This window comes from Haplochromis burtoni, unplaced genomic scaffold (assembly GCF_018398535.1).
Source record: "Haplochromis burtoni strain Fernald_Lab_line unplaced genomic scaffold, NCSU_Asbu1 Contig_160, whole genome shotgun sequence".
Taxonomy (NCBI): domain Eukaryota; kingdom Metazoa; phylum Chordata; class Actinopteri; order Cichliformes; family Cichlidae; genus Haplochromis; species Haplochromis burtoni.
In genome coordinates, this window is record NW_024582521.1 from 796193 (window position 1) to 823240 (window position 27048).

Below are 27048 nucleotides of genomic sequence, written 5' to 3' on the forward strand. Positions count from 1 at the left end.
ATGAGGCAAGAGGGTCAGCTGATGACAATAAAAATTATATAAACCGTTCATATCAGCACTCTTAAATCATATTTCAATAGACTGAACATGGGTTTTGTCGATATCTAACGAGGAGCTGTCTTGTTCAGTTATCGAATTAATTTTTAAAACCATTGTCTGGACTCCATTTTGAATATGCTGATTAAACAATAGGTTACCCACTACTGGGAATCCTCATGGTGAATAAATCCTAACTTAGCAGGATCTTCTTCGTCTTCAGCTGCTTCCTTTAAGGGTCGCCACAGTTAACCATCTCCCCCGATTTCTAGCATACTGCTCTGTGAAGCCAGCCCCTCTGTATGCCCTCCTTAATTACACAAAACTTACTCTGTGCTCTTCCTCTTTTCCTCCTGCCTGGCTGCTCCATGTTAAACATACATTATTCAGTTTATTTACTGTCTTCTCTGCATTTCCAAACTGTCTCAGCTTTGACTTTCTAACTTTCTAAATGCTCAGCCTGTCCACGCTGTTCACCCCCAGCGACAATCTGAGCATCTTCTGCTCTGCCACCTTTTGTTAAAATGTATTTTGTTAGAGCCACCGTCTCCAAACCATACTTCAGTGAGTTAAAATGAACAGTCGCATTTATTATGATTTACAAAATGTGTTCAGTTATAAACATGGGCAAATATTATATATATATATATATATATATATATATATATATATATATATATATATATAAATAAAAATCATATTCTTGCATGTGATAAGCCAAAAGAAGCTTCTTTTTTTAAAGGAGGGCACTGTATTTAATACACAATGGGACATCTAAAAACAGCAATTTGCATAAAGCTTCACAAATAACACCTTTTCAAAATCGCCAATAAACCTTCAGAATAAAGCAACAGCATATGGAAACATGCATAATTTCAGCTGCGGCTACCAGGAAAATCAGACAGTTACGGCAACTGCATGAAAATACACAAAGCCTGCGAAATACAGTTCAAAAAGCTCCCCCCGTCCTTTTCAAGATGAAAAACAAAACACAGCATGACTTCAAATATCAATTAAAGTAGGGGGAAAATAGAAGATTTTGCAGTTAATACACATTTTCTTAAAAGCTGAATTTAAAATAAGCAATATTTGCGTAAATATATGAAGAGATCCAGAATAATTGTCAAAGCTTTGCTAATCTCACAACAACTGAGGACGTGTTTTGTGTGTATTTTGACACAACGATCATAAATAAGCTATCTCAGAACAGCGTTCTCTCCTGTGCAAATCTTCTTTAAGGGAGGTGCTCCTGATTCATCCAGTTCCTCCTGTTCAATGAAAAGAAACACATTTAATTAGACTGCAATAATTTTAGGAATGATTTAACAAAGGAACATGCTTTTTGGTCTTCTTTGAGCTCATTTTTAACGCAGTGAACCTGGGTGTCTGGGGTGCTCCGTCTGACAGTTCCTGATGATAGAAGGTCCTCCTTGATGAGAGTGGGTGGCTCATCTGTGCCCTCCTGTCCTGAGTGAACTGGCTCTGCATCATCAAGGAGGCAGCGAGATTATATACTGATTATCAAAGCTTTCGCACCGTCACAACAAATGTGATGCAGTGCATGTTATCCACATACCATCCACGCTCTCCTGGCCGAGCATTGGAGGCTGGGAGTCTTCAGCTCGCAGGCTGGAGGCATGAGGAGGGCTGACCTGCTGCGAGCTGGAGGTGCTGCTGCTGTTATCCATTTTAGGCTGGTAAACGTCCGACAGGAAGCTCTGGTTGCTGTTTTCATCTGGCGCAGAGAGGAAGGGAAAGGCACGGAACATGAGGTTACAGCTCTTACAGCATTTTTGAAATATATATTACTGTGCATTAGTCTCGAGCAACCTCTCATTTCTTCATGAAATGAGCAATAGGTCCAGTGAATTACAGTGACGTGCAAACATACATGAAACTGCAACTGAATATTTGGTATGACCACCCTCAGAACAGTACTGTTACTAATTTCTTTTAGATTGTTGTTTTAATTTAGACAGCATTAAGTACAAAACAAGTCAGCAAACCTTTTAAAAATTATTTTTAAAAGCCTTCAAACATACCAGTAAAATCCAGTAGAGAGTTGGTGTTTTCCAGGACCACATCTTTCAAGCCTCTAACTTCTCCACCGGTGGATTTGGTGCGATATATCTGACAATGGAAGTGCAATTTGTCAGTTTCAAGAAATGTGAGCAAAATAAGGTTATTAAAAAAATAAGCTACACATGACAAAAGGCCCACACCTGCTTTGTTTCCGTCACTGGCACCCACTTGAATATACGTAAAGACGTGTCACCAACTGTCACCCATTTCTTCTCCCTGGGGATGTGATTAGTTTGATTACATTGAGACAGGAGCTCAGCAAACACCTTCCGCTTTCACCTGGTCTACAGCCTCAGTCTCTAACATGACATGCAGCATACACGCTCACGTTTTCTCTCTCCAACAGCACACAATGGACAGCTGCACAAATATCACAATGTGCCCACTAACAGGCATCGCTCACAGTGCAGGAGAGGGTTAAAACCCCCGGGGAAACGTCCGCGGGTGTTTATGAATTACACTGTAATTAGACTAACGGGACAGCGAGCCGGAATTAGCCGCGCTCCGCATGTCAGGCTGAAGCCATATTGACAGCTCTCGGCGGAAAAACTCAGCTAGCCCCGCCCCCTCTGTCAAACTGGGGCACGGGTTGGTCGGCGTCTCCGTCAATCATCTAACTTTTCCGACTGAAGTTTGTTGTGCGACGCAGCAGATATCGGGCTTCGGTCTACTAATACCTTTCCCTCCATATTGTCCCCCCGCGGATCGCTTACGTACCATTTGCGCACTTTCTCGATGGCCGCTAGCACCTTTTTGATGTCGTCTTTAGCCCGACTTCGCGTCTCAGCGCGGCCCGATCGTCCCGACATCTTGATGCTGTTATGATTCATCTACAGATGCATCTGAAAACTTCAAGACCAAGCCCCAGTCCTCCGTTACACTGGTAATCTCGCGAGATTCATTCGTCACATTTTTTTCTCCCTTTTTTGTCAGCTTCATTCTGACACCTTATGTTCACACTATATATATAATGTGCTGTAAAGACAGGCTGGGCACGTTTGATTTTATTCGTCTTTTTTGTCCATTATCCATCCCTTCTGACTATAGTGGGGGTTTCTATTTAATGTACAGTTTATTCAAATGCTGTACTTAATGACAGCTTTGAAGGCTGTAAAGTGAGACGTGGGGATTTTTTTTTCACATTAAAAAAGGCATTCTCCTAAAAAAAATGAAAAATAAACCCAACATGTTGTGGGGTTGTCCCCCTGTGCAGAGCCCCTGTCACCTTTAAAGCGAGTTGTTAGCTGCTCTACTCAAAACTACACTGCTGTGCAAAAGTCTTGAACCACCCCTTATTTCTTTATATTTTGCTTCCAAGCAGCCAGACTTTCTTGTCAGTTTTTACCAGTGGTCTTTAGGAATAGCTCTCCAAGCTTTCCGAAGATCTTTCAAGCTCGTTGGGAATCAGCTATTAGGTCCAAACTGTGTACTTAAAAAAAATGGAGGAAACTGGAGAAGTGGAAGCCACCACCTAGGATCTAATGTTCGCTGGAGCCTCATCAGACATGGTCTCAGTGGAAGGGTGGTTGCTATGAGGGGAAACAGGGAGAAGTATCAAAACCATTGTCTGATTTTGATCCACCATATGTAGCACCTGGAAAACATCTGATTGGCAAAGGCTACCTATTTCAGCATGACAATGAGCACAAACACACAGCCAACAAAGAAAAAGCATGCCTGTATAGAAAATCACACCGCGGAATGCTACGAGTCATGGATTGGCCTCCCCAGAGCCCGGATCTCAACGTTACTGAAAGAGTGTGGGATCATTGTTAGAGAGGATGGAACAAAAGTCAGCCAACATCCAAATAAGAGCTTTGAAAGTCCTTCAAGAAGCCTGGAGAACTATTCCGGAAAACCACTTAGAGAAATTATAAGAAAGCTTGTCTAAGAGAGTTTAAAGTTCACATATTGACTTTTAAGCTCATTAGATTTGTACAAACTGTGTTAACAATACAAATTAAAAACAAAGCAAATAAAATCCTCTCAGAACATCTTGGATCCACTGCAGTAAATAATTACGTTTATAGTGCATAAAGCTCTTTTCTTTGCTTTTGTATTGATTTTTGTATGTACTTGTTCCCACATGTAATCAATAGAGGGCAGCTTTGAGTCAGGCATTAGCAGACCTGCTCCTCCCGGCTCTCGGGGGACACAGAGCAAAGGTTGTCAGTGTGTTGATTTATTGCTGAGATAGGAAGGAATCACTGACAGGAAATTATCCTTTGTTTGCTTTGCTTGTCATCTGCAGATAGTAAAGGAGCAGAAGCAGGGCCAGCTTTTCTTTAAGCAACTTGTTTTCACTCTGCCAAGAATGAAACTAGAAACATTGTGACAATATTGTCAAGTAATGTGAATATTTTATTTATTTATGCAAGTCTGTTAACACTATCATCTTTTTAGTAAGAATGAACATAAATAGATTAAAGCCTTTTTTTCAGTTAACATCAGATCAGTGACTGAGAGAGTTACAATAAACTGGATGCTGCCTAGAAAAAATAATCTCAGCGATGAAAAATCTGTATCTTAGTCTCAGACTAAACATTTCTGTGGTGTATGTTTCCAGAATCATCACATTGAATATTTTCTTTTAGTGTTTCTATATCTGTTTGACAGGACACGATAAGACAGCTGAATGTGGGGAAGGCCACAGAAAAAGAAAAATGTCAACTGATGGCGTGGGCGGGGACTGCTAGAGCTTCAGCCAGTGGCTGACAACACAGGGAGGAGTCCCAAGGCCGTTACTAGAGAAAATATCCAAATAACAGCCCAGCATGCAGCTGAAAGTTGTCATGGTACCTACAATGGCAGCAACTTCCTGCCATGACTTTGTGATTAAAGGCTTTTCATTTTTCAGAGATTGTGAGGTTTGCACATCACCGTTGATGACAAACACTATGAGTCAGGTGAATTTTGTGCTTTTATTTACACACAATTCCACACATGGACGTCCATCAGTTTGCTCAGAATTGTTGCCATCCAGAGGGGGCACGTACTCCTGGCTTAAAATGCAAAATATAATATTTAACTTTGGTTCATATTTAATTTTTTTTAAAGCAAAAACATGACAAGTAACTGGTTGAAGAAATATCTGCTTTTAAAAGTAAAACTAAAATATTTTGATCTTTGGCCATTTCATTGGGTACACCTGTTCAGCTGCTTGTAACATTTGCTTAATCAGCCAATTGCATGGCAGCATCTCAGCGCACTTACGCATGTAGACTTGATCAAGATGGTCTGCTGATGTTCAAACTGACCATCAGAGGGAAGAAGAATGCTGATTTAAGTGACTTTGAATATGATGTTGTTGTTGGTCTGAGAATTTAACGAGATGTTGAGCTATTGGGATTTTCTTACACGACCATCTCTAGAGTTCACAGAGAATGGTATGAAAAAGAGAGCTCAGAGGAGGATTGCAACACTGTTTCCAGCTAATAGGAAGGCAAAAGTAACAACACTTGTTTACAACCAAGGTACCATGCAGAAGAGCGTGTCTGAATGCACAACATTCAGGTACAGAAGAAGACCACACTGGATGTCACAAAAAAGAGGAAACTGTGACTCAGACTCACCAGAGAGAAATGTTGCCTCGTGTGATGAGTTGTTGGATCAGAGTTCAGCATAAACAACATGAAAGCATGGATCCATCCGGCCTTGTATTAACTGATCAGACTGCTGGTGGTGTAATGATGTGGGGGATATTATCTTGGCACATTTCTGACCCCTTAGTCCCAACTGAGCACAACTTCACAAAGCTTAAATCATCTCAAACTGGTTTCTTGAATGAATTCGCTGTATTCAAATTGCCTCCACAGTCACCACATCTCAATCTAATAGAACACCTTTGGGATGTGGTGCACAAGGACATTCTCATCACTGATCTGCTGCGTGATGCTGTCATGTTAGAATGGAGGAAAATCTCTAAGGGATGTTTCATGCACCTTGTTGAATCTTTGCAAACAAGAAATAAAGCAAGGTGTACCTAATAAAGTGGCCAGTGAGTGTATATTCACAATATAAGCTGTAAGTTAAAATATAAGTAACAGCTGAGTCTATCTCCGCTCTCCACATGTGAGATTTACGCCCTCGCTAACTGTCGGAATTTGGGAACTTTAGTTTGAAAAAGTGAAAGCGGAAGTGAGCCCTTCGCGGTGAGCTCGTGCGCGAGCTTTACGTTGGTGCCGCTCAGGCTGCTCCTGTCATTGACTGGGGTGGTGTTGGTGGTGGACGCAGAGGCCAAATGCTTCTGTGAACGGGGCGACGAGTCCAGCAGCGCAGCATGGACGGCTGCCCGCCATAGTTAGCGCAGTTCGGAGTCTACTTCACTGTAGCCTAGAGAACGGTTATAAGCTAAAAGCCTCTCTTTCTGTTCCCCCCCGCTGCTGTTTGTTCTTCATCTGCCTCAGACGACAATGGATCGAGTAAAAAGCTCCATGCAGCAAGTCCCCAACGCTATCCCCAAAGTGATCCGACGGACCGGAGGAACCAACAGCCTGGAGCTGGAGAGGGAAAACTTTGAAAGAGTGCAGGTACGGAGCACAGGAGGTTACAGTCATATAATAACGTTATTCTGCCGAGAGTGTGGGATGGAGGTCCCGGGCTGAGAGCCTCTTTATGGCGCTGGTGGGAGGTTTTTAAAAAGTCATGTCAACTTAAACTATGCACAGCACTGTGTCACTATTTCTCTCCGTCTGACGCGAGAGAAGGAAATGACACGGGAGCCAAATTTTTCCTTCATTTTAAACGAGTCACCGTGTGACAGCTGAGTCGATCAGGCCTATCCCGTGTTTGCTTTGCTTTTTTTTTTTTTTTTTTTTTGGATCCACATTGTTGTCACCTTCCCACACGTCTGTCTGAGATCAGCAGACACAAAACGAGCCCACTGTACAACAAAAGAGCTGTGGAGATGTGGGTCAGTGGCCTTTTGAATTCAGATAACTATTGCATAAAAAAGCACACAGGAGGGGGGCTCAGTGGAGCTGTATCATGTATGTAAAGTGCCTCCGAAGCCCTTCATTTAAGGCAGGACCAGGGATGATGCCAGGTCTCTCTTGGAAATGAGATTTTTAATCTCAATGAGATTTTTTACCTGGATAAATAAAGGACTAATAAAAAATGACGATGAAAATGGGTGAAATTGTAAAACCAAGGTAACTGCCTGTCTTCCTTCCTTGTGTTTAGTTTTCATGGCTGCTGATGAATAATGAATGTTGTGTATCTTTACTCATATATATATATGTATGTATGTATGTATGTATGTGCTGTGGAGCCTGCTGCTTCCTGCTTGGTGGTCTCCCCTCCCCTTGCCCCGGACCAGGCGCAGAGGAGGGAAAGCGGTGGGGGAAAGTAGGTCAGATGAATCAAGGCAGCGTGGTAGTGCTGCAACATGCTTTTCCCAATCCACTCCTGCTGCTAAAATCGGACAGTGCAGTCCACACAGCCTAAATGTGCACAGTAGGTATTTGGCCTCGCTGCCTCTAGATGGTCTCATCCAGTCTGGCCCCCTCTCCGCCAGCCCGTCGCAGCAGCAGTATGGATTAAAGTTGGGGAAAGACGCATGCGTAGCTTTGTGCATCTCGAGCCAATCCTGGTCACTGGGTCACTGTCAGGCTCCTGAGATCACACCCTGCGGAAGGTGCCAGCATGGCAACGTAATGCAGGCACATAGTTGCTCCAGCTTCTGAGGAAACTGGAGGGGGAAGTAAATGTGTCTGAGCAGAAAGGTGTTTTTGTCTTGCTCTAGTGTATCTCCCATTAAAGGAGGGTGAAAATATTCAGGCAAGCTTTAACAAGCCCAAGTTTGATGTGTTGTCGGCAGATCATACTACTGTTTTCGTACTAATGGAGTCAGTTTCCGCCTCCTAAAGGTGTAATTTTTAAGATAATACTCATTGGGATTTGTCACCCGTATCAGAGGAAATGCTTATGTTTGCTTTTTGTTCCTCGTGGTTGTTGTTTTTGTTTTGTTTTGGGGGTTTTTGTTGGGGGGGGGGTTCTGACTGAGGATCCAGAGCTGCGGCAGGAGGTGCAGGAATCAATGAATGTGCTGTCTGCTTTACAGGGATCAACGAGAGATAATCTCATCTGATCTGTTGTGCTCTAAAGCTGCCTAAATCTGCTGGGTGGCTGGCTTTCACCTCTATAGAAATCCCAACAGCCTGCCTGCTTTTAGATATTTGTTTCTTTCACCAGCTTTTTCCTTTTTTCCCCTTTTTTTTCATCCGTCCGTTCATATTAACAAGCTCACCTTAGATGTAAAACTTTTTTTTATGTTATTTGTTTCTACTGTTTGGAACAGAATCTTATTATTTCTGTTAAATGTCTTGTTTTGCTGGTTATCAGTGATATGTTCAAGTTTGTTTGGACTATTTAGTGTCAAAAATGACTCTGTATAATAACCCCTAATCATAGCCTCAATGCTTTTTTGCAGATGAATGAATCCAGGCATTCCCAGATTATTCCCAACGCTTCTTTATCTGATTTACCCTCACGACATACTGTTTTAGCCTTTCATGCACTTAGTTCAGCTGACATGCTATTTTTTCCCTTGAAGACCGATTTCAACATCCGTAATATAGAGCAGTGTGCAGAGCTCTCGGTGTTTGTTTATGTTTTGCCAGGAAAATTTGAAATAGGTGCAGGGATTTACTAAAACACCTGCAAACATACATGGAAATACAGTATACAAGACAAAAACTGTCCATTTTATATATCTTACACATTACTTTTAACTGACTTTCAACCTTTTGTCCACTCAGCTCTTTAATTAAATGATAACTTTTGGGGGTTTTTTTATTCCCTCGATTAGTTGAGTTTATCCAACCATATAACCCCTTTGTACTGGAGAAGTACCCCGCCTACTCTGCCCACCCTGGCTTAGACCCACTGAGTTAAACAACAACAACTTAAAAATGACTCCAGAATCATCTGCTGTTAGTTGAGACAAGTTCAAGGCGTAAATTAAAAGCTGTTTGTTTTTCTTTTTTTTACCCAAATGTCTTCTGTGGTTTTCTAACCACGCTCATCCTGAGAACTTCCTGCCCGATCCTTTCTGTTGTGTGCAAAATCCCCTCTGTCATGTCCACTCGGGGTTATAAAAAGCACGAACCAGGGCAACCTGATAGCACTCAGCACTTTTAATGACATGTTTAGTCTCATAACAGCAACCGAGTCTTTCATTTAGAGTTTAGGCGGATTAAATCTCCGGGGGAGTTCGTCTGAAACGTCATTCTGTGTTTTGGTTTGGGTTGAATCGTAGCCTCAAAGCTGTAGTGAAAACAAAGGAGTAAATAACACAATGAACACCAGCGGGAGTTTTTATCATCTTTTATCTTCAGGCTCCGAAATGTCCAAGATGCCAGCTCCCGGTCCCTGAGCTCCCAGAGGACAGGAGAGGTTTTTGATTTGAAAGCTGGCGTAGGTAGTAATCTATGGACCAATAGGAACCATAATTAGTACTTGAGGAACATTTCTGGGGCACCAGCTCCTCGGTTGGGATATGCAGAGTGAGCCACAGAGTGACACCACATTGTACGCATGTTACATAATGAAGGCCTTAAAATCAGACTGTCTGTCTGCCTCATCCTTCCCCTTTAATTGTCCATACTGAGGGCACTCCTGTATCTGGATATAAAAGTGCTTTGACTGTTTGACTGTTAATGTTCTCTTTATTTTCTATCAAACTGAACTGCCAGCATTAAGGCTGTTTTGGTTGAGTTTGCAGTCCTGTTCCTGGTGTTTTGGAGGAGTAGTAGAAGCTGGATGTTTAACTAGAGTCTGATTAATCCTTGGGCTGATTCGTAGGAAGTAAATAACCTGCTCTTAGTGCAGAAGGCCCGTCCCCCAGGCCTGCGCGATCTTTTAATTCCGTTTGGTGTCACGGCAGCTTTGGAATTCAGGCAAGGAGCAAGATCACGGCCTTTGGGCACAAGCAGGAATCAGCAGGGGTCTTTGTAGACAGGCGGGTTTTTTCTAATCACGCCGTCTTCCTGCCTCTCTTTCTCCCTCATCTTTTGTCTTTGCCTCCTTCTGCTCCCCTCCGCCGCTCATTGTCTCGAGTCCTCGTCATCTTCTTTGACATCCTGCGATTCAGAATGCGCAGGAAGTTGTCGAGGGATATCCGCATGCATGCGGGATACACGCAGACGAGCACGAAAGCGAGACCATTAAAGGCGCTGAGGGAGCAGAAACGGCGGGTGGTGGTTTGTAGCCTCATTGCGCTGGCTGCGTGGAATAATGGAGCGGGACGTGAGTGACGGGTTAGTAAGTGGAACAAAGTGCACTGCGGAGTTTCTAGTGGCAATAACAATGACTCTGAATTACAGGTTGTTTTGGAGTTCCCTGCTGAGTTTTACGAGCACGGTACAGTGAAAGGTGCAAGGTGGAGACGGGGTGCTTGTTTGTTTCAGTCGCAGCAGAGGTCAAAAGTCAGACTGGAAGCTACGTCACCGGTGGAAGAGCGCGGTAGGGGAATTGGGCTGCTTCAGCCGTCTGTATTTTATTCGTCGGCTGCAGCGTGGGAGGTAGAGCAAGGAGGTCTGCCAATCAGGAGGTTCGATCCCTGGCTCTTCTAGTCTTAGTCTGCACGTCGAAGGATCCTTGGCCAAGATACTGAACCTGATGCATTCATCAGAGTTAGCTTAAAAGCACTTAGCAATAGGAAAAAGAATGGTTGTATGAGTGGGTGAATGAGGCTTGTAGTAAGAAAGCGCTTTGAGTGCTCAAACAGAGCAGAAAAGCACTATAAGAGTACAACTCCATTTACTCCATGTGACAAGCTATGTCATTGTCAGATTTTCTTCATTTCAAATAATACAATATTATCATAATTCTTTCAGGATAACAATAATAAGTCCAGAGGTCCTGCCCTGATGGTCACCATGCCAACACGAATACCAAATGTCAGCATGAAAATGAAAGCTTTTTTTTTTTACTGCTGACACAATAACAAAGGTCTCCTCTACACATAAATGTCTGGGGCTGAAAATTCCCTGCTAGTTTGAAGTAAGCTCATCAAAGCTGGGCTTTCTCGGCATTAGCTGGCTTGACCCAACCTAAAACCCCGGGTGGAAGATGACAGTGTTTATCAACTTTCTCTGTTAAGCCCGACTTTCTGCGTCATTCTCGGTGAGCGCTCACATAACAAGGGGCATTTCACGCATCATATGACTCTTCCTCTACACGAAAGAGTCCCTGTGAGCGCTGCCTGCTCCAGTCAGACACGTTATCAGATGATGATGGAGATAAAATCTTTAAAGAACATCAACTATACTATAACTATAGCAGTCAAATGTCACACAGTTTCCAATAATACGAGGGGGGGTAATAATCTCAGGATTTAACACTCAGAGCGCTAAAAATAAGCATTTAAACTCGAGTTAATGTATTTATTTTATTGCTAAGTGCGCTCTCGGTGCTGATGTTTATTTCTAGTGTGGTGGCTGCTCATCGAAGCTCTGTGCTTTGAAACATGAAAGGTTACTGCCCCGAAGCAAAATAAAGGAGCCGTGGAAATCTCTTTGATTTCTCGGCAGATCAGAGTCAAATAAAATGTATTGATTGAACAGGTGTATAGCAGAGACCTGGCAGTATAAAAACATTTATGCACTTTCTGTATCACCGGCTGAATGCATGCACGCTCCGGTGACGATGTGGTGCACAGTTTGCTGAGCTTAACAAGTTGCACGTATAAAATGCGTTCCAGCTCTTAAAACCGAGCTGTAAATGAAGGAATCATTTCCTCCACCTGCTCCTCACCGGGGTCAAGCATGTGTTGCCACGGCGAAACTGAAAACTCTGTGTTTAAGCTCAACGTAGCTCGCTAACCCAATAATCTCGCTCCGTGGTAAACTCCTCTGATTCGATTTGCTAACATCTGCTTCAGTCTCCCAGGTTACTGATGTACAACATATAGACATGATGAAGAAGTGGCTCCAGTCTGTTTTTAAAAATCATCCTGCCGCGTCAGTAACACCTTATGTTAGCGTATTCACATGATAACACACCACAAACTCCTGTGTTTTAATGTCTTTTTTTTTTCCACTGCGAGAAACAAAGATATTCCAGGAAAAGTGTCGTGTCATAACACTTGAGTTCAAACAAGAGACATTTGGAGGACTTTAACCCCTGACTGTGTTTTGACATGGTACAACGACCTTTTCCAAGCCACACCTGCTTAAAGAGATATGACACACGTTTTCTAATATGTCATATGGCTGCTGAGTAGGAAGTTTAACACAAATAATCAGCAGGTTAGGTGAGCCATTGCTCTTCTTGGTCCTTAACCTTTAGTCAGGAAGGTGCAGTATGACATCACGGTTCAAGTGGACTGTGAGAGGTTTACTGGAACAGGAAAAAAGATGGCACATGATGTATGCTGACAGCACAACCCAGCCAGCCCGTATTGAACTGCACTTACTCAGCAATCCTAGCCCACATCTGATTTAGCTGCTGAAACACCTTGAGCACTTTTACATGCTTCATACGGCTAAATTAAAACAATGACTGAAACTCGGAGATGTGTCCTTTTAAAGCTGGTTAGACAAAAACAGAGATGAGTGTTGCTGAGTCAAAATGAAGACAGAGACAGAGAGGGACTGCTGTATGTGAGAAATGCTCAGCGATGGGCCCACGCCGTACCAGGAAGTGAGGAGACTCTGTGGAAAATAGCCTGCATTGTTTTTAGACTGACTGCTGGGCAGCCTGGAGGTTTAATGCGCACACCCGATAGTCTAATGAGTAACATATTGATTATTGTGGCTGGCCTGGCCCTGGTTGGTCAGCTGTGATTGAAAGCCTGGCCTGGATTTTAAAAATGGATCCTGTGGGCTCACTGGCTGTCTCCGAGTCTTCTGTTGTGTAATCCCAGACTGCCTCGTTGATGTTGGCGGTTGTACTGTCTCTTTTTCATTGAGGATGAGTCTTTGTCACTCTGCCTGGATGTTTTGCGCAGATTTGCACAGATTCGCACACACTGGCGACTTTATACAGTCTAGTTATTGGCATCAGGATGACACTTCTGTGTGTACGGCTGAGTCCACACTTGGTCCCTAAAATGTGAATTGAAGTCAGTAAATATGCTGTTTATATACGCTCACTGGCCACTTTATTAGGCGCACCTGTGCAACAGCACGTTAATGAAACTGTATAATGAGCCAATCACGTGGCAGCAACACAATGCATTTAGGCATGCAGACGTGGTCGAGACGACCTGCTGAAATGCAAACCGAGCATCATCCCGGTGATTTAAGTGATTTTGAATGTGGCATAGTTGTTGGTGCCAGACGGGCTGGGCTTGTCAGTTCTCTGGGTAAAAATTGACTTGTTGATGTTGGAGGTGAGAGGAGAATGACCACACTGCTTTGAGCTGATAGGATGGCAACAGTAACTCTCATAACCACTCGTTACAACAAAGGTATGAAGAAAAGCATCTAGGACTTGCTGATCGAATTAATGAAGCTTGTATTTCAGTACAGAGGCTTAGTTTACGGGATTAGTAACACCTGCATTTTACCTGCTATGTCATGTTAAAATGGTATCTTTATGGAGGGTCTGTTATAGACTATAGACCCAGAATTTCCTGCGTCAAAAAGGCCTGAAACTTTAAGCTGTTGTGAAGCTCAAATCCTGCAGGCTGACACAAACACAGAATAACTGAAGACTCTCAGAGGCACCAGATGGGGGCATCAGTTGCCCAGGATTGATCTCCTGGTGGACGCTGGGCTCCTTTCCCCCACTTTTCACCTTTTGAAAGTTGCTTTTTTCCAGGCTTCACCATCACTGTAGTCAGTCAGGATAAGGCTTTAAGGCAGTGTGTGCATATAAAGTATGGAAATATAGGGGCTCTACTGTATACTGTCAGTATAGTTGAGTTGTTGAGTTTTCTTTGTACCACAGCCTTTTTGTTCTTTTGGCTACATTTGATCTAAGTGTCTGTTGTTGTTCCCACATCTTCTTCTCTTTCCTGCTTTTTCTGATTTTCACGGTGAGGAAGATGATTTAATTTTTTTTAATTTCTTTATTTTTTTGGAGATAGGGGAGGGGTAGATGGTCTTTTGGCTCCTGCTGCAGTTTAGATCAGGTGATCATCTGTTACTCCTACTAGTGAATGGAGCAGCAGTGGAAGTTGCAAACCCCAACCACCCCCCACCCCGTTTTGTTTCTCTCCCTGTTAGGACCCCCGGCGGTTCCCCGGACCCCAGTTTGAAACCCACCGTGTTTGAGCCATCCCACTCTGCAGGCTCCATGCTACTATTGTCTAACAGGAGAGCGGGCTATTTGCAAAATAAAGGTAGCCTCCTGCCTCAGTGTTTGCCCCTACGAGGGCTGATTCATGCGAGTGGGGTGATTGTCTTTTCTTTTGCCCCTTTTAAAGTGAAATGAGCGCCTATCGTTAGCGGTAGTCCTCTGGGTTTTTCCTCCCACACAGCTTGAGCTCCTCGCCGGGTCGGATGCTGAAAGTCCTCGCCGATAAGAGATCGCGCAGAGCTCGCGGAGAAAAGCAGACTGGACGCGGAAGGAAGCAAAGGAAGAATAGAGCAGCATTTTAATACCAAATCGGGACACATGTTGAGCTAACGGCCCTCGCCACCTCCTCCCCCCTTCTTCTCCTCCCAAATGCATTTGTAGGCTCAGTCGCTTTCCCGTTACTGCGCGTTAGGAGAGAGCCAGCAGCTCCGAGGATCCCCCGCTCGCCGTCTTGGAAGGACGATCATGGATCTGAGCAAAATCGTAAGTCCCGAAGAGCCGATCGGGTTGTCTTTATGTGAGCTAAGGACGGATATTAAGAGAAAAAAGGAGAAAGCGACAGGGTTTGCATGTTTTTGTGGAGGTGGGGGTGGTGTCCAAGAAGTCCTGAGCGCACACACTACACTCAGCAGGGTGAATACATGCAAGTTGGGCTCGGTGCAAGCAGGGACTTGCTCTGTCTGCTGTTTACATGGCAGCTAAATGCGTCCGTGGGAAGTTTGGGTTTTGTTGTGAAAGCTCGGAGGTCTCCCGTGGGTTTATTCCAGGGTTTTGCGAGCTGCTGTAGTGAAAGAACAGCTGCATTTAGTCGGGGAAATGATGAAACCAAGAGTCAGAAAGCACACGATTGTGTTAATGCAGCCTACTCTCTGGAGGCTTTACATTTCTAGTGCAAGTAAATGAAGCCATTCACACATTTGGCTTTAATATAGTGTTCTTCTGAGACCTGGAAATGTTTCCTGTGTTGACCAGAGCTCTGTTTATGCTGCAGGTTAGAGGAAAAAGTTCTGCAAGCATGGTTTAAATGCGCCATGAATGTCAATTACAGGATCTTATTGACAAACCTCAAGGCCAGTCTGAGTGTATAGTTAAAGCTCTATAACACAGATTCAAGAGACTGGGGGCTCTAAGGGTGAATTTAAAGTACAACTTCTTCACAAGCAGTGATGTTTCCAAACTGGCGATCGATGTGGAGTTTATTCCACATTTGCCTGTTCATTTTCCTTTGACTCAGAGCGATGGGGATGAGGCAAAAGAGGTGCAGCTTGGACTGCTGAAGCAGGTGCACAAGAAGCCTTTCACAGTGGATGAAGGGGTTGCACTTTTAGCCTTTTGTACAGAAGTGTAAGTGTGTGTGTGTGTGTGTGTGTGGTTTGATGAGAAAGCCTACTCTCTAGTAATCCCCAACCAGGTTGGAGACTCAAATCTTTGTGGAGGAAAAGCACAGCGAGTGTAAATTCTGCAACGATGCACCGGATCCTGACAGGCTGTCCATAGCTGGAACAGGAAAATCAGTCTCTCAGCTGTGAGGAAAGAAAAAACCTCAGCCGCCCACGTGAAGTCAGTCACGTGTAGACATGGTGTAGGTAGGTGTAGTGATGGAAAGCCTCCTAGGGCATCACCTTCCAGTTGCAATTAACAGGTTATTTTAGCTGAACCTCAAGAAAAAGTGGGAAAGTGTAAAGTATTCCAATCAAAGCTTTTCTACATGTTGTTTCTGCCACTGTCCAGTGGGTATTGCAGACTGTGCATCACCGCTCCACCACAGGTAATCTGGTGATGCACAGCAGAGATGAAACACTGAGGAATGTGGCTGAAGGTATGCAGGGTGTGTTGTTTAGAGATGATGACAGCCCTCCAGCCCTTCCGCGACCCTGAAAAGGATAAGCGGCAAAGAATGGATGAATGGTTATAGACCTACAGTTTCTTTATGTAAATATACACTCACCGGACTCTTTTATTTATTTGTTTTTTACCTTCAGGACTGTCTTAATTCGTCATGATATAGATTAAACAAGGTGCAGGAAACATTCCTTCAGTTGTTGTGGCTTTGTAGGCTGTACATTCATGATATGAATCTCTTGTTCCACCACATCCCAAGGGTGCACTGTTCGATTGAGACCTGGTGGTTGTCGAGTTCATGTCAGTACAGTGAACTCTCTGTCATGTACAAGAAACCAGTTTGAGATGATCTGAGCTTGGTGACATGGTGCTCAGGAAATATCCTCCAAATCATTAGACCACCAGCAGCAGCCGGAATAGTTGATGCAAAGCAGTATGGATCCATGCTTTTGTGTTGTTTACGCCATCGTCAGAATCTCTCAGCAGCAATAGAGACTCATCAGATCAAGCCACATTTTCCCAACCTTCTATTGTCCATTTCCGGTGAGTCCGGACCACAGTTTCCTGTTTTAGCTGACAGCAGTGTCACCTGGTGTGCTCTTCTGCTGCATCTGAATGTTGTGCATTCAGAGATGCTCTTCTGCATACCTCGGTTCTAACAAGTATTGCTAGAGTTACTGTTGCCTTCCTATCAGCTCGAGGTACTCCGGGCTTTCTTATTTGACATCAACAAGTCATTTTTAGCCAGAGAATTGTTCTCTCTGGATATTTTCGTCCTCTTTTTTTCCCCCGGACTCTAGAGATGGTTGTGTAGGAAAATCCCAGTAGATCAGCACTTTCGGAAATACTCTGGCTAACAACCACACTACGTTTAAAGTCAATCAAATGACCTTTCATTCTCAGTTTGATGCTCAGTTTGGACTTCAGAATGTCGTCTTGAGTTACTCTACATGTCGACATGACTTCATGCACTGAGTTAATGGCATTTGATTGGCCGATTAGAAATTTGTTTTAACGTGCAGCTGAACGTTTGCCCCATTGTTGCATCAGCTGAAACAGTTTGTTTTAGATAAAATGAAAAAGAAGCCACGGAAGCAGATGATTGTGATGCCTGTGTATATTCGGTTATCGCTGTGCTGTGAGGTGGGGTGAGCTGAGGTGCACAGATGTGGCTTTTACTGATACGTCTTCAGGAAGTTGAGGCGAGGCCGCGAGGCTTTTTCACGCAGAGTTGCAAAGAGAGGAGGGGCTCAAAAGCCTGCCACGGGGATGAAGGGCTGAGAGTTTAATTGTGGTGGAGCCCGGCCTTCGACCTACGTGTGACTTTAACCAGCTGCCACCCTCCACCTCTACCCTCAGCGACGAACCCATTGCTGTTAGGTTGCACGCTCCAAACATCCCGGAGCTGTATGTTTGCATGCTTTTTAGTGGGCTCTTATGAGACTGCAACATCCCGCTGGGCTTATCTGCATCACCCATTGCCCCGTTATTAATGGGACAGGAGATACTCGGTGCATTAGGTGGAAAACAAGCTCCCAGTTACAGCCTCAGGGGCCTGCACATGACTGGCAGCCATTGTTACTAGGCTGGTGGCTGGTTTCACCTTCACTCTATGATAAAATTGTACATTGCATTCCAGATTCAGCTCGCTGGGTTGATAATGCTCCCTCAGTGCCTGCAGTGACACCTGTGTAGCATGCATGGGTTTGTAATTTTTGCTCCCTGCGTGCACATAAGAAAAAACTCTCACTCTGCCCTCTTTGCGTCAGTGCAAGCCTGAATTTTGAGAGATGCGAGGAGGCTCACACTGGAGCAGATTTGCACGTCAGACGCGACACATAACATGGTCCTGAAACAAGCAACACAGAGGGCTCTGTTCAGACCGGTGACCTTTTCAGCCGGGTGGAGTCGCTCTTGGAAAAATGTTTGGGCCAAAAACGCTTTTCCTGTTATTATCCAATATTTTTTTTTCAATGGATTTGTAAAAGAATAAATAAAAACTGTTATTTCATGGTGTTGTGACCTCTGAGGAGGCTGCTTGTTTGTGTGAAATGCACCACGGTAAGGCAAGCTCTGTTTCACCGCGTATACTTTTACTTGTGCACGTTGAACCATGAAGGCTGTTGTTTTATTTTCGAGGAAATAGGCGGATATTTTTAGTGTGTGAAACCTGAAGTCAGATACAGAGTGCACCGGAACCATGCTCATCGGAGGTATAGTCCAAAAAAAATGTTTACACCACTATATCATACTGCTGTAATCTGTGTTTTTAGATTAAACGGTTGGATTAGGTCATGTGTGTATATGTAAAAGGGAGGTTTCATAAGAACAAACACAGAAAGGCTTGTCTCCAAATCTGCACTTCCCCTTCACATCTTTGAGCTCAATGGTTTCGTTTTCCAGCTGGCGACTTTGCTTTTGGGTTTACTGTAATCTTTAAAAAAAAGACATTAAAGTCTGGCTACTTGAAGCCAAATTTAATAAGAGGTGAGGCCTGGCTAAACATTTTTGCACAGTACTGTGTTCTCCAGGTATGACACCATGTGCAGACTCCAAAGGTTTTTAGAAAGAGATAAGACACAGTACAAATATTGTTCTTTAAGCATTTGATAGTATATGAATTAAAGATCATTTTGGATTTTTCTATATACTGAGCTGGAGACAAAACACATATTCAGTGAATATCAGACTTTTATTAATCAGCTGAGCAGAAAATGCTATTCACAGTGTGTGTGCTTCACATGTAAGCGTGCAGGTGTTTGCAAACAGATGTGTGTGCTTGATAAGTTGCGTCTAAATATTACGGTCTGTGAAGTGGGGAGAGATGGCATGTTCTTTTTAGATTGTTATTTCAGGTCATCTGTTAGCGATCGCTGACTGCCCATTTTTAAATATCTGTGTTCCTAAAGGTCTGAGTGTATTCACACAAAGACACCTGGAGGGGATCTGGCAGGAAATGGAGACAGAGCAAAGTGTTTGGTCTCAGCTGCTCCCTGTCTGGCTTGACTGAGCAAGGTTTTAGCTGAAGGCGGGGGTGCTGTGGATTTGGGCATTTTTCAGCAGGCAGGAAATGGGCAGTGGAGGGTGTGCCAAGACAGGAAGCCTGACTGAGTGCCTGCAACCCCCCCCCTCTTTCTCTCCTTCACCTCCACCCCTACAGCGTCAGCCACAATGACCGTGCCTCCTCTGCCTCACCTCAGCGTTAACAGGGCTCCTGCATTCACAGCCTGCACGTTTCCTGTTTTCATTCCTTCCTCCATCCCATCGCTGTTTACCCTTTTTATAGCAGAATAGCTGGACCAGTCTCGGCGGCAGCTCCAGCCTCGGCCTCCGAGACATCCGTCTTTAATTTAGACGCGTAGCTCAAAAGGTATGACAGCAGTTTGGTGTCTGCTCTGTTGTTTGGGAACAGTGACAGACTTGGTGAAAGCATTCTGGGCTCTTGTCCCCTGTTGGGTGTGCTGAGAGGTTAAATCAGAAGGAGGAAACATTGCAGAAGGATTGGGAAAGCATGCAGCTGTTAAATACAGACACGCAGTCCTTCTTACCTGTGCCATAATGAAGGTTTTAAGACCAGAGGCTTCACTTGTTGATATCATGCCAGAGTCAGAATCACTGGGAACATGGGTGAAGCTAAAGCAGACTCCACGGCCTGTCATGAGCTCTCTCCTCCATCCACACCTAAATAACTGCTGTCAGATAATCATAGTACCATAACTTAAATTAATCACTCCACTCCCATGCTAAGGATGCCGCCTCCTCCTCCTCCTGCTTAAATCCAGGGAGAACAAGTGTTGCCGAATTTACTCTCCCCCTTCTCATTTGGCCCTGCCGAGGTTTTCCACAGTCATTTTCTCATGATTGAGCATCACTAGCTTTGAGTTATTCTCGGCACTAATGCTGACATGAAATGTGCGACAGCGCGCCAGAGACAAAAATATCCGAGAGCGCTGTCTTTTCTCTGTGACCGTCATAAAGTGACCACGATAAGATGACATGTCTCCGGGACTGACATGGCAATCAAATCGCCCAACATCGCTTTTTAGTCACATGCTCTTTGGGAGGCGGAGGGTTGGGGAAGGGAGTCGCTCAGCGAGGGCCGTTTCGTTTAGCAGGCAGAAGATGCTTTCTCCCTCTGGGTGCTGTGCGCTGGGCCTTCAGCGGGCGCAGCCAGACCACGATCAGCATATCAATGCCGCGCTTTCCACAGAAGAGCTGATTGGTGCTTGCCAGGCCCAACTTTGCGTGCTTTCAACACTGTATCAATAACACTTTGTTTGAAAGCAGAACTGTGGAAAAGAAGATGTTTCTGTAGATACCAAGAAGCAGAAAGGACTTCTGTGTTGCGTCGGCGAGGAATTGATTGATGGCTCGTTATGACTCTTTGCTTCAGGGCGGAAAGGGGAAGCGCAAAAGATGCCGGCCCCCTCCAGATGCAGTGACGTAGGTTCCCCAGTTTAAGGACTCTCTCGGGGCGGATCTTTGCGCCTCAGCTTTATAATCACTTTCCTCTCACCTGTGATTTAATTGCTCGTCATTTGGCTTTGTCAGCCGGTCCGAGTGGCTGCACTGCGAGGGGCTAATAGGCCACTGATTTATTGATGCCGGCAAGCCGCCTCAGCCAATGCCAGGAGATCTAGGCAGCTGGCACTCCCATTCAACCCTAACACAAAGTACAAAGTCTCACTGTGGGCTAATTGGGTCATCCTCATGTGGGAACCAGTTGCACTGGCGTTTACTCAATCATCCCTTGATTTTTTTTCTTCTTCTTTTTTTTTCTTGTGTGATGGAAAGAAAAGGAGAAGCAAAGCAAATTGTCGATGTTAAAACTTACAGCTTCGATCCCTGAAGGCTGTGTTAGCTCACATGCAGATCACAACACGAGAGTGTCACAATTTTAGTGCTTGTGACAAATTAGCAGCCAGTGACCATGACAGGAAATGCCACAAAAGTCACTTCCCTCATCAGTAAAATGTAAAGCAGATGTGGCTTAAGTGTAGACATGGTGTTTCAGTGTTAACCTACACTTTGAATACAATTTTTAGAAATATGGATCGTGTTTAAAAGAAGGAAAAAGGTGCAAAACACAAGAAGTGTGTATAGATTGTATTCAAACTCTTAAGTGTAAATAAATACAGCGCTATATGTTCATAACTCCTGAAAAGGAGTGACAATATTATCTTAATTTGAGGCTTTTTGTGTTGCCATTGGCCACATTTCATGTTCCAGCCTCCACACGCAAAGCTTCAAATTCAGTCTGTTTAATTCCAAATACTCACAGGTGCATCAGTCTACACAGCCTCAATGTTTCTGGAGAAGAAATAGCTTTTTGAATGTGTTGCATCACTGAAAGCCTTTCTACAACCATTCTCTGTATCAGCCTCAGGTGGTGCAAGAAATCATGGTTTCGCAGCTGCATGGGGTCTTTTTTTTTTCTTTCTTCCTTTTGTGCATGAACAGAATCTTCAGGGTTGTTTAACAAAAAACAAAACAAAGAAAAGTATTCCAGTAATCATAAAGTTCCCATAAATTTCCAGATCCTGTCGTCAGACCTTCTGGTTTATTTGTAAACAGGAAGTCTAACTTTTTTTTTTAAAGCACATGACTGATCATAACTCACTGGCCTTCCTTTCGTGGACTCTATCAGCAGACACAGGCTGTTTTCACGCGTACGCTTTTCTAGATCATATCCAGCGGTGCGTGTCAGGATGCAAACATCCGGCGCCGACCTTTAACCTTTTAAAAAAACAAGAAAGCGTGCGGCGTCAGGTTGTTATACTTTGTGCCTACATAGAAACAACTAGCCGGTGGCCGTCATGTGTCCCGCCACGTGCCTGCTCTCCCCAGGTCACGCTAGGGGTGTCAAACATAAGGCCCTGGGTCCTAAATCTGCTCAGTAAAGGCTCCTACCCGGCCCACTGGACAACTTTAGAGTGGATAGATTTTGAACTTTTCTTGCTGTAAGTTTTACGGCTTTTCCTTTTAATAAAGAGTCCCCACCCATACTGCACCAAAGTATAAGCGCACTTTCTGTTATCCACGTCTGTCTCTTCTCACCTTTATGATTCATAGCGCCGGCTGTTCACCATCGACAGGACTACGACCTGAGCGCGGAGGGGCGGATGCTGTGCAAACAGCAACCAGCTCCTGAATTCCTCCTCGTCTTCTCATGATCACTGAATCACTCCTGTGACTGAACCAAACTCATAAATTAGATTTTTCTCAACAGTAAACTTGTGTTTGCCTGCCTGCCTGCCTGCCTGCTTGCTTGCTTGCTTTCGCTGCTGCTATGTCACTCAGAGTGATGGTGCGTGTGGAGGTGGCGGTCTATTGTCTGCCGTTGTTTTGACAAGCCAGACCCACATTCTTCTTCTCCGATCCAAACGTCATCTGTTTCAGGATTGTGGCTATAAAGAAAATATTTTCTAGATGGGCTCTCTCGGGCATTTTTTTTCTCAGCAGTCTGCGACACCAGGTAGCGTTGTGGAAATCTGAAGTAGATCGAGGTGCACACACCCAGGTTGTCTTTCCAAAGCTAAATAAAAGTCGCTATAAACCTGGAATATTTATAGTCTAGTTATCTGTCAAGCTCAGTCACAGGATGCTGTCAGAACATTGTGCAATAGAAGATAACTCGAACATCAACATGTGGTGTATCTGCAAGATCACACAGAGACAGACTAAGAAGATATGGAGCCTTTCATTCACCGAGGTCAGCTCGACACAGAGAAGATCTTAAAATTTTCCTAAAGAGACTGACAGAAATCCCTGCTCCCAGATCATTCCTCCTTTCATCTCTCCTTTCCCTTCCCCATTCCAACCTCCTTCTACCCCACTCCTCCTCCTCCTCCTCTTCCTATTCCTCGCAGTAAACTTCCAGTCCCGGCGGCTCACATACTGGAAGAGGAGGAGCGCACTCCGAACATCTGTGGGAAGTGAGATTATGAAACAGGCCTCCCGTCCTCTGCTGACCCCATCCCCCTCGCTCTCCTCGCTCTCTGCTGGAGATACCCTGCAAATGATAGCGGCAGGATACGCTGCCCTGTTTGGTCGTGTGTGCGGAAGACCGGCATTTCGGGCTCCGTTTGAGTCAGCTGTTTGGATGTAGAACTTTTCCCGGTTTTGTTTTCCCCTCGTGTTTAATGTCAGCCAGATGCTGCTTCACGTCACCTCGCCTTCACAGAAACTATCTGAAAAACTCTGAAGCGATGTGGGTTCTAGAAGATTTATATTTATTTGTACTTGCAGGTTTTTCCTGGTCGGCTGCCAGCTGACATAACCTAAAAGCATCGTGAAAACTTTCACACAACAGCTAGAAGGCTTTTAAACTTTTCATGCACGTATCTATGGATGCAAATTTCTGTCAGTCCAAATGTAAATGGGCCACAAATATATCTTTCCTACACAGTTTGAGCCCTCAAGGTACTTTCTTACTACTCCAGGGGACAAATGAGTATCTTCCCCAAGGGTACTTCTACATGCAGACGAAGGGAAGCCAGGGATCAAACCACTGACCTTCTGATTAATAAACGACCTATTGGACCGTTCAGATATTCCTCAGAGGATGAATCCAAATAAATGCAGCGATCTCTGATGTTTATTTGTTTTTCTCATCATAAGTAAAATGTGTACGGAAATTTCTCAGCAGGTGTTAAATGGTTTATCATAAAATGTCCGCATATCGGTGATCTCCACAGGCTGAGTCAAAGAGGAACTTCACTGGCCAGTTTCCACATCGCAGAAGGCGCCACCAAATACGTGAAGATATTTTGATAGTGAACTTGATTGGACAAAACCGGTTAGACCTCAGCTGATGCGTCAGGCAGTCGAATGATGACAAAATTAGCCAGTGTGTAACGTTGAGGTCATATTGCATTGTGGGAAATTGGGAAATTTAGCATAGAGGATATGAAAGAATGAGATGTCTAATTCTGCCCCATCGCTTTAATCATTGGTGCTATAAACTCTGTTTTAGCTTTTCTTCTGGCGCCATCGCTGGGTGATCATTTCAGTTCCTGTTTTTCATTTCTGGATCATTTCAACATTCTGGTTTCTGACCAGGCGCCTACAAAACGAATTGCTTTCCACTCAGACTCAAACTGTAAACTTCATTTTCAATGAGCAAGTGTTTTCCTGCTAATAAATAAAACTAAAACGATGAAAACAAACGAGGCTGGATGTAGGAAATGTTTTATACCTCGTGCTTTCAGTCTGTATAACGCAATATATCTGTCTGGCACAGAGATCAATTATTATCCCTGTTTATTTAATTTTTTATTACTATTACTCAAGCTACTGCACTTATTTGGCGTGGCTGTAGCTCAGGAGGTAAAGAAGGTCTAATGCAAATTAGATTGACTACTGAGAAGTTTGGTCTTTCTATCCCCGGCTGCTCCAGAGTGCATGCCAAAGTGTCCTTGAGCAAGGTACTGAACCCCAAAGTTGCTCTCCGATGTGTTGTTAAGTGCGCATATGGATGGGTCAATGAGGCATGTTGTATAAAGCACTTTGCGCGGTCAAGTAAGAACCAGGTTGTTTACCATTATTTGGTTTTAGTCTGTTGTTAGGTGGTTGCTAAGACATGTGATGACTTTATAATATAATAAAACGGCTGATTTAACTTTGGTGCCTGTAAATCAAATGTGTATTGTGTTGAAATTAAAAGGATGCAGGTGCGGAAATGCGACAAGTGGGCCATTCTAGCCCATTGGTAGGCTGTTGTTAGGCAACACAATGAGGTCACAATACCTGATATAGATGAGGTTTGGTTGGTGAGCCCCTGATTGTGTGTGAGGAGTTACTACTACTGCTGTTGATGTTATTACGGTTGATGGCTGTAACAAAATAATTTTACAAATATGGGATAAATGAGGAATTTTTCATCTTATTTATTATTTGCATGTTAGCATGGTACCATTAGCTTTTAAGCTATGCTGTGCAAAGTCCAGCCTCACAATCTGCAAGCATTGCTGGACACCCAGGCTTTGTTTTATTAAATAGTGGTTGTGTTTTTAATGCTTTTCTTTGAATAGCACTTTATTCATTTTGTAGTAGTTCGTAATATAAGTTATCTTAGAGCATGTTTAGTATGCCTCATTTTCACCTTCCTATGTTACAGAGAAAGAAACCCAAAAATATCCTGTATAGAAAGTTACAGTTGAGAGAAACGACTCCCTTTCAACTGAAACGAAACCCCAAACTAAGCCACACTCGGGATTGGTGGCTTCTGCCTCAGCTAAGAAGGTATACTCGCCACTTTGGTGGGCCAGGAAGTGCAGACCTGAAACATGTAGAGCCTGCACAAAGGTAGGCCACAGCGAGAGAGCGAGAACAAAAAGTAATTGGCTGTAGCAAAGAAATGTATGGAAAATGGGGGGGGGCGCACAGCAGCATATCTAAATGATGGCCTGAACCATGAGCTTTTATCTAAAGGGTAGTTTAAGAATGAGAGGGAGTGTCCATAGTACCTCCTGAAAACTAATAGCGTGCCATAGCACAACCAGAAATCCCCACAAAAACTGCCAAACTAACACCATCCAAGCTACCGGTGGCAGCATTTTCAGCCTTGTGACGGTGTCACACTGGGTTAGAGCATAAGTGAAAAGTCATTCCAGTGTGTTCTGGTGGTTCTGTAATTCATCTCTGATGATTCTTAAAATTTGAGCTGAAGTTGGAGGAGCTTCAGGTTCAGTCTGGCCAACATTCCTCAGTAGATGTCACAGCACAGACAGATGCTCCCCTGCTTATCCGCACGTGTCTGGTTGCTGGTGCCGTCTCATTAAATCTGTCTGGTTACAGTCTTAATGTTAACTATGTTTGCTGAAGAGTAGTCCGTGGTGGTTTTCTGTCCGGCCTCTATCCTCTGCAGATGTTGCAACTGTTTCCTGCTTTGTTCGTATATATGATGACATCTAATCCTGTGAATTAACACAAACACGCAGGAGAATTAAAAAAAAAAAAAAAAAGCACCTGCGTCGTTTCAGCCCTTCTTACATGCTCCGTCACATGTCTGTAATTTAACTTGCCGACTGCACTCCATGCTGAGATTTGGCAGCACACGCGTCTCTTTCAGGCTGCGAGGCTGTAGATCCTCCTCAGCAGCAGAGAGGAGGCCTCTCAGCTGCTGCCTTGAATACCAACTCTGCAGAAAATGGGTCAATCAGCGCGTTATAAAAAAACCTGGGCTGCCTCTCATTCCCCAGGTGGTTAGAAAAGGGAAAAGGCAACTTTCTGAAAGGTGGAAGGATGTCAAGTTTTAAAATGAAAAACTTGACTTGTTTTTTTTTTTTGCTGTGAGTAAAAAAGCTGTGGGCTGATTTATTTCCTCTGCTTCTCTCCCCTCTTCTCTTCTGCCCTTTCTTTTCTCCTCTTCACAGGCTGTCAGCATCAACAAGGCCATCAACACACAGGAGGTCGCTGTCAAAGAGAAGCATGCCAGGAATATCCTAACATAGTGTGTGTGTGTGTGTGTGTGTGTGTGTGTGTGTGTGTGTGTGTGTGTGTGTGTGTGTGTGTGTGTGTGTGTGTGTTTGTGTTTGAGGAGAGGAAGAGCATTTGTTTTGACTTTGTTGTGTGTACAAAATCATCCTTCCGTAGCTGGAGGGCTGTGTTGGTGCAAAACAGCTAATTTTGTGTAACCCCGTCGTCTGCACATGGCCCTGCTGCACAGCTAATTTAGTCATGTGTAAAACCAAACGGAAGGCTAGACGGACATATTTCTGTTTTATCAGATAGACTAAAAAGCACCAAACTGCTAACATCTAACATCCTGCACAGAGACGGAGCTAAGCAAAGGCCTCAAACAAAAGAGATCATCAAAAAAAATACACACACAAAGGAGAT

General features: G+C 44.0%; 2 protein-coding genes across 4 annotated transcripts in view; one reads left to right on the forward strand and one right to left on the reverse strand.

Moving 5' to 3' along the window:
• Positions 1-767: 767 nt before the first annotated feature.
• On the reverse strand, positions 768-3025 carry bcl7bb (BAF chromatin remodeling complex subunit BCL7B b). Its single transcript, XM_005933149.3, has 6 exons — positions 2836-3025; positions 2259-2334; positions 2079-2166; positions 1613-1771; positions 1415-1518; positions 768-1304 (listed from the first exon to the last, which is right to left on the reverse strand). Exons 1-6 carry the CDS (start codon positions 2946-2948, stop codon positions 1233-1235), a joined length of 612 nt encoding a protein of 203 aa, XP_005933211.1. The 5' UTR covers positions 2949-3025; the 3' UTR covers positions 768-1232.
• A 3241-nt stretch (positions 3026-6266) lies between these two features.
• The window catches only part of hip1 (huntingtin interacting protein 1), a 49504-nt gene continuing 28722 nt past the window's right edge, over positions 6267-27048 (forward strand). Inside the window, exons 1-2 of one of the 3 annotated variants that reach the window (XM_005933145.3) lie at positions 6267-6647; positions 26583-26646. In XM_005933145.3, coding sequence (XP_005933207.1) covers positions 6531-6647; positions 26583-26646 — 181 coding nt within the window. In that variant the 5' untranslated portion in view covers positions 6267-6530. Of the gene's footprint in view, positions 6648-8121; positions 14848-26582; positions 26647-27048 lie in introns of those variants that run through there. The other 2 variants (XM_005933146.3, XM_014337070.2) reach the window with 2 other exon arrangements.

What these genes read in the sequence shown, in the direction of transcription:
- bcl7bb (XM_005933149.3), bottom strand. Translation starts at nt 2,948, where the DNA reads ATGAATCATAACAGCATCAAGATGTCGGGACGATCGGGCCGCGCTGAG. An exon ending in ATCGAGAAAGTGCGCAAATG is followed by an intron (nt 2,335 to 2,835) that starts GTACGTAAGCGA and finishes TCACATCCCCAG; the next exon opens with GGAGAAGAAATGGGTGACAG. An exon ending in GGAGCACCCCAGACACCCAG is followed by an intron (nt 1,305 to 1,414) that starts GTTCACTGCGTT and finishes TTCATTGAACAG; the next exon opens with GAGGAACTGGATGAATCAGG.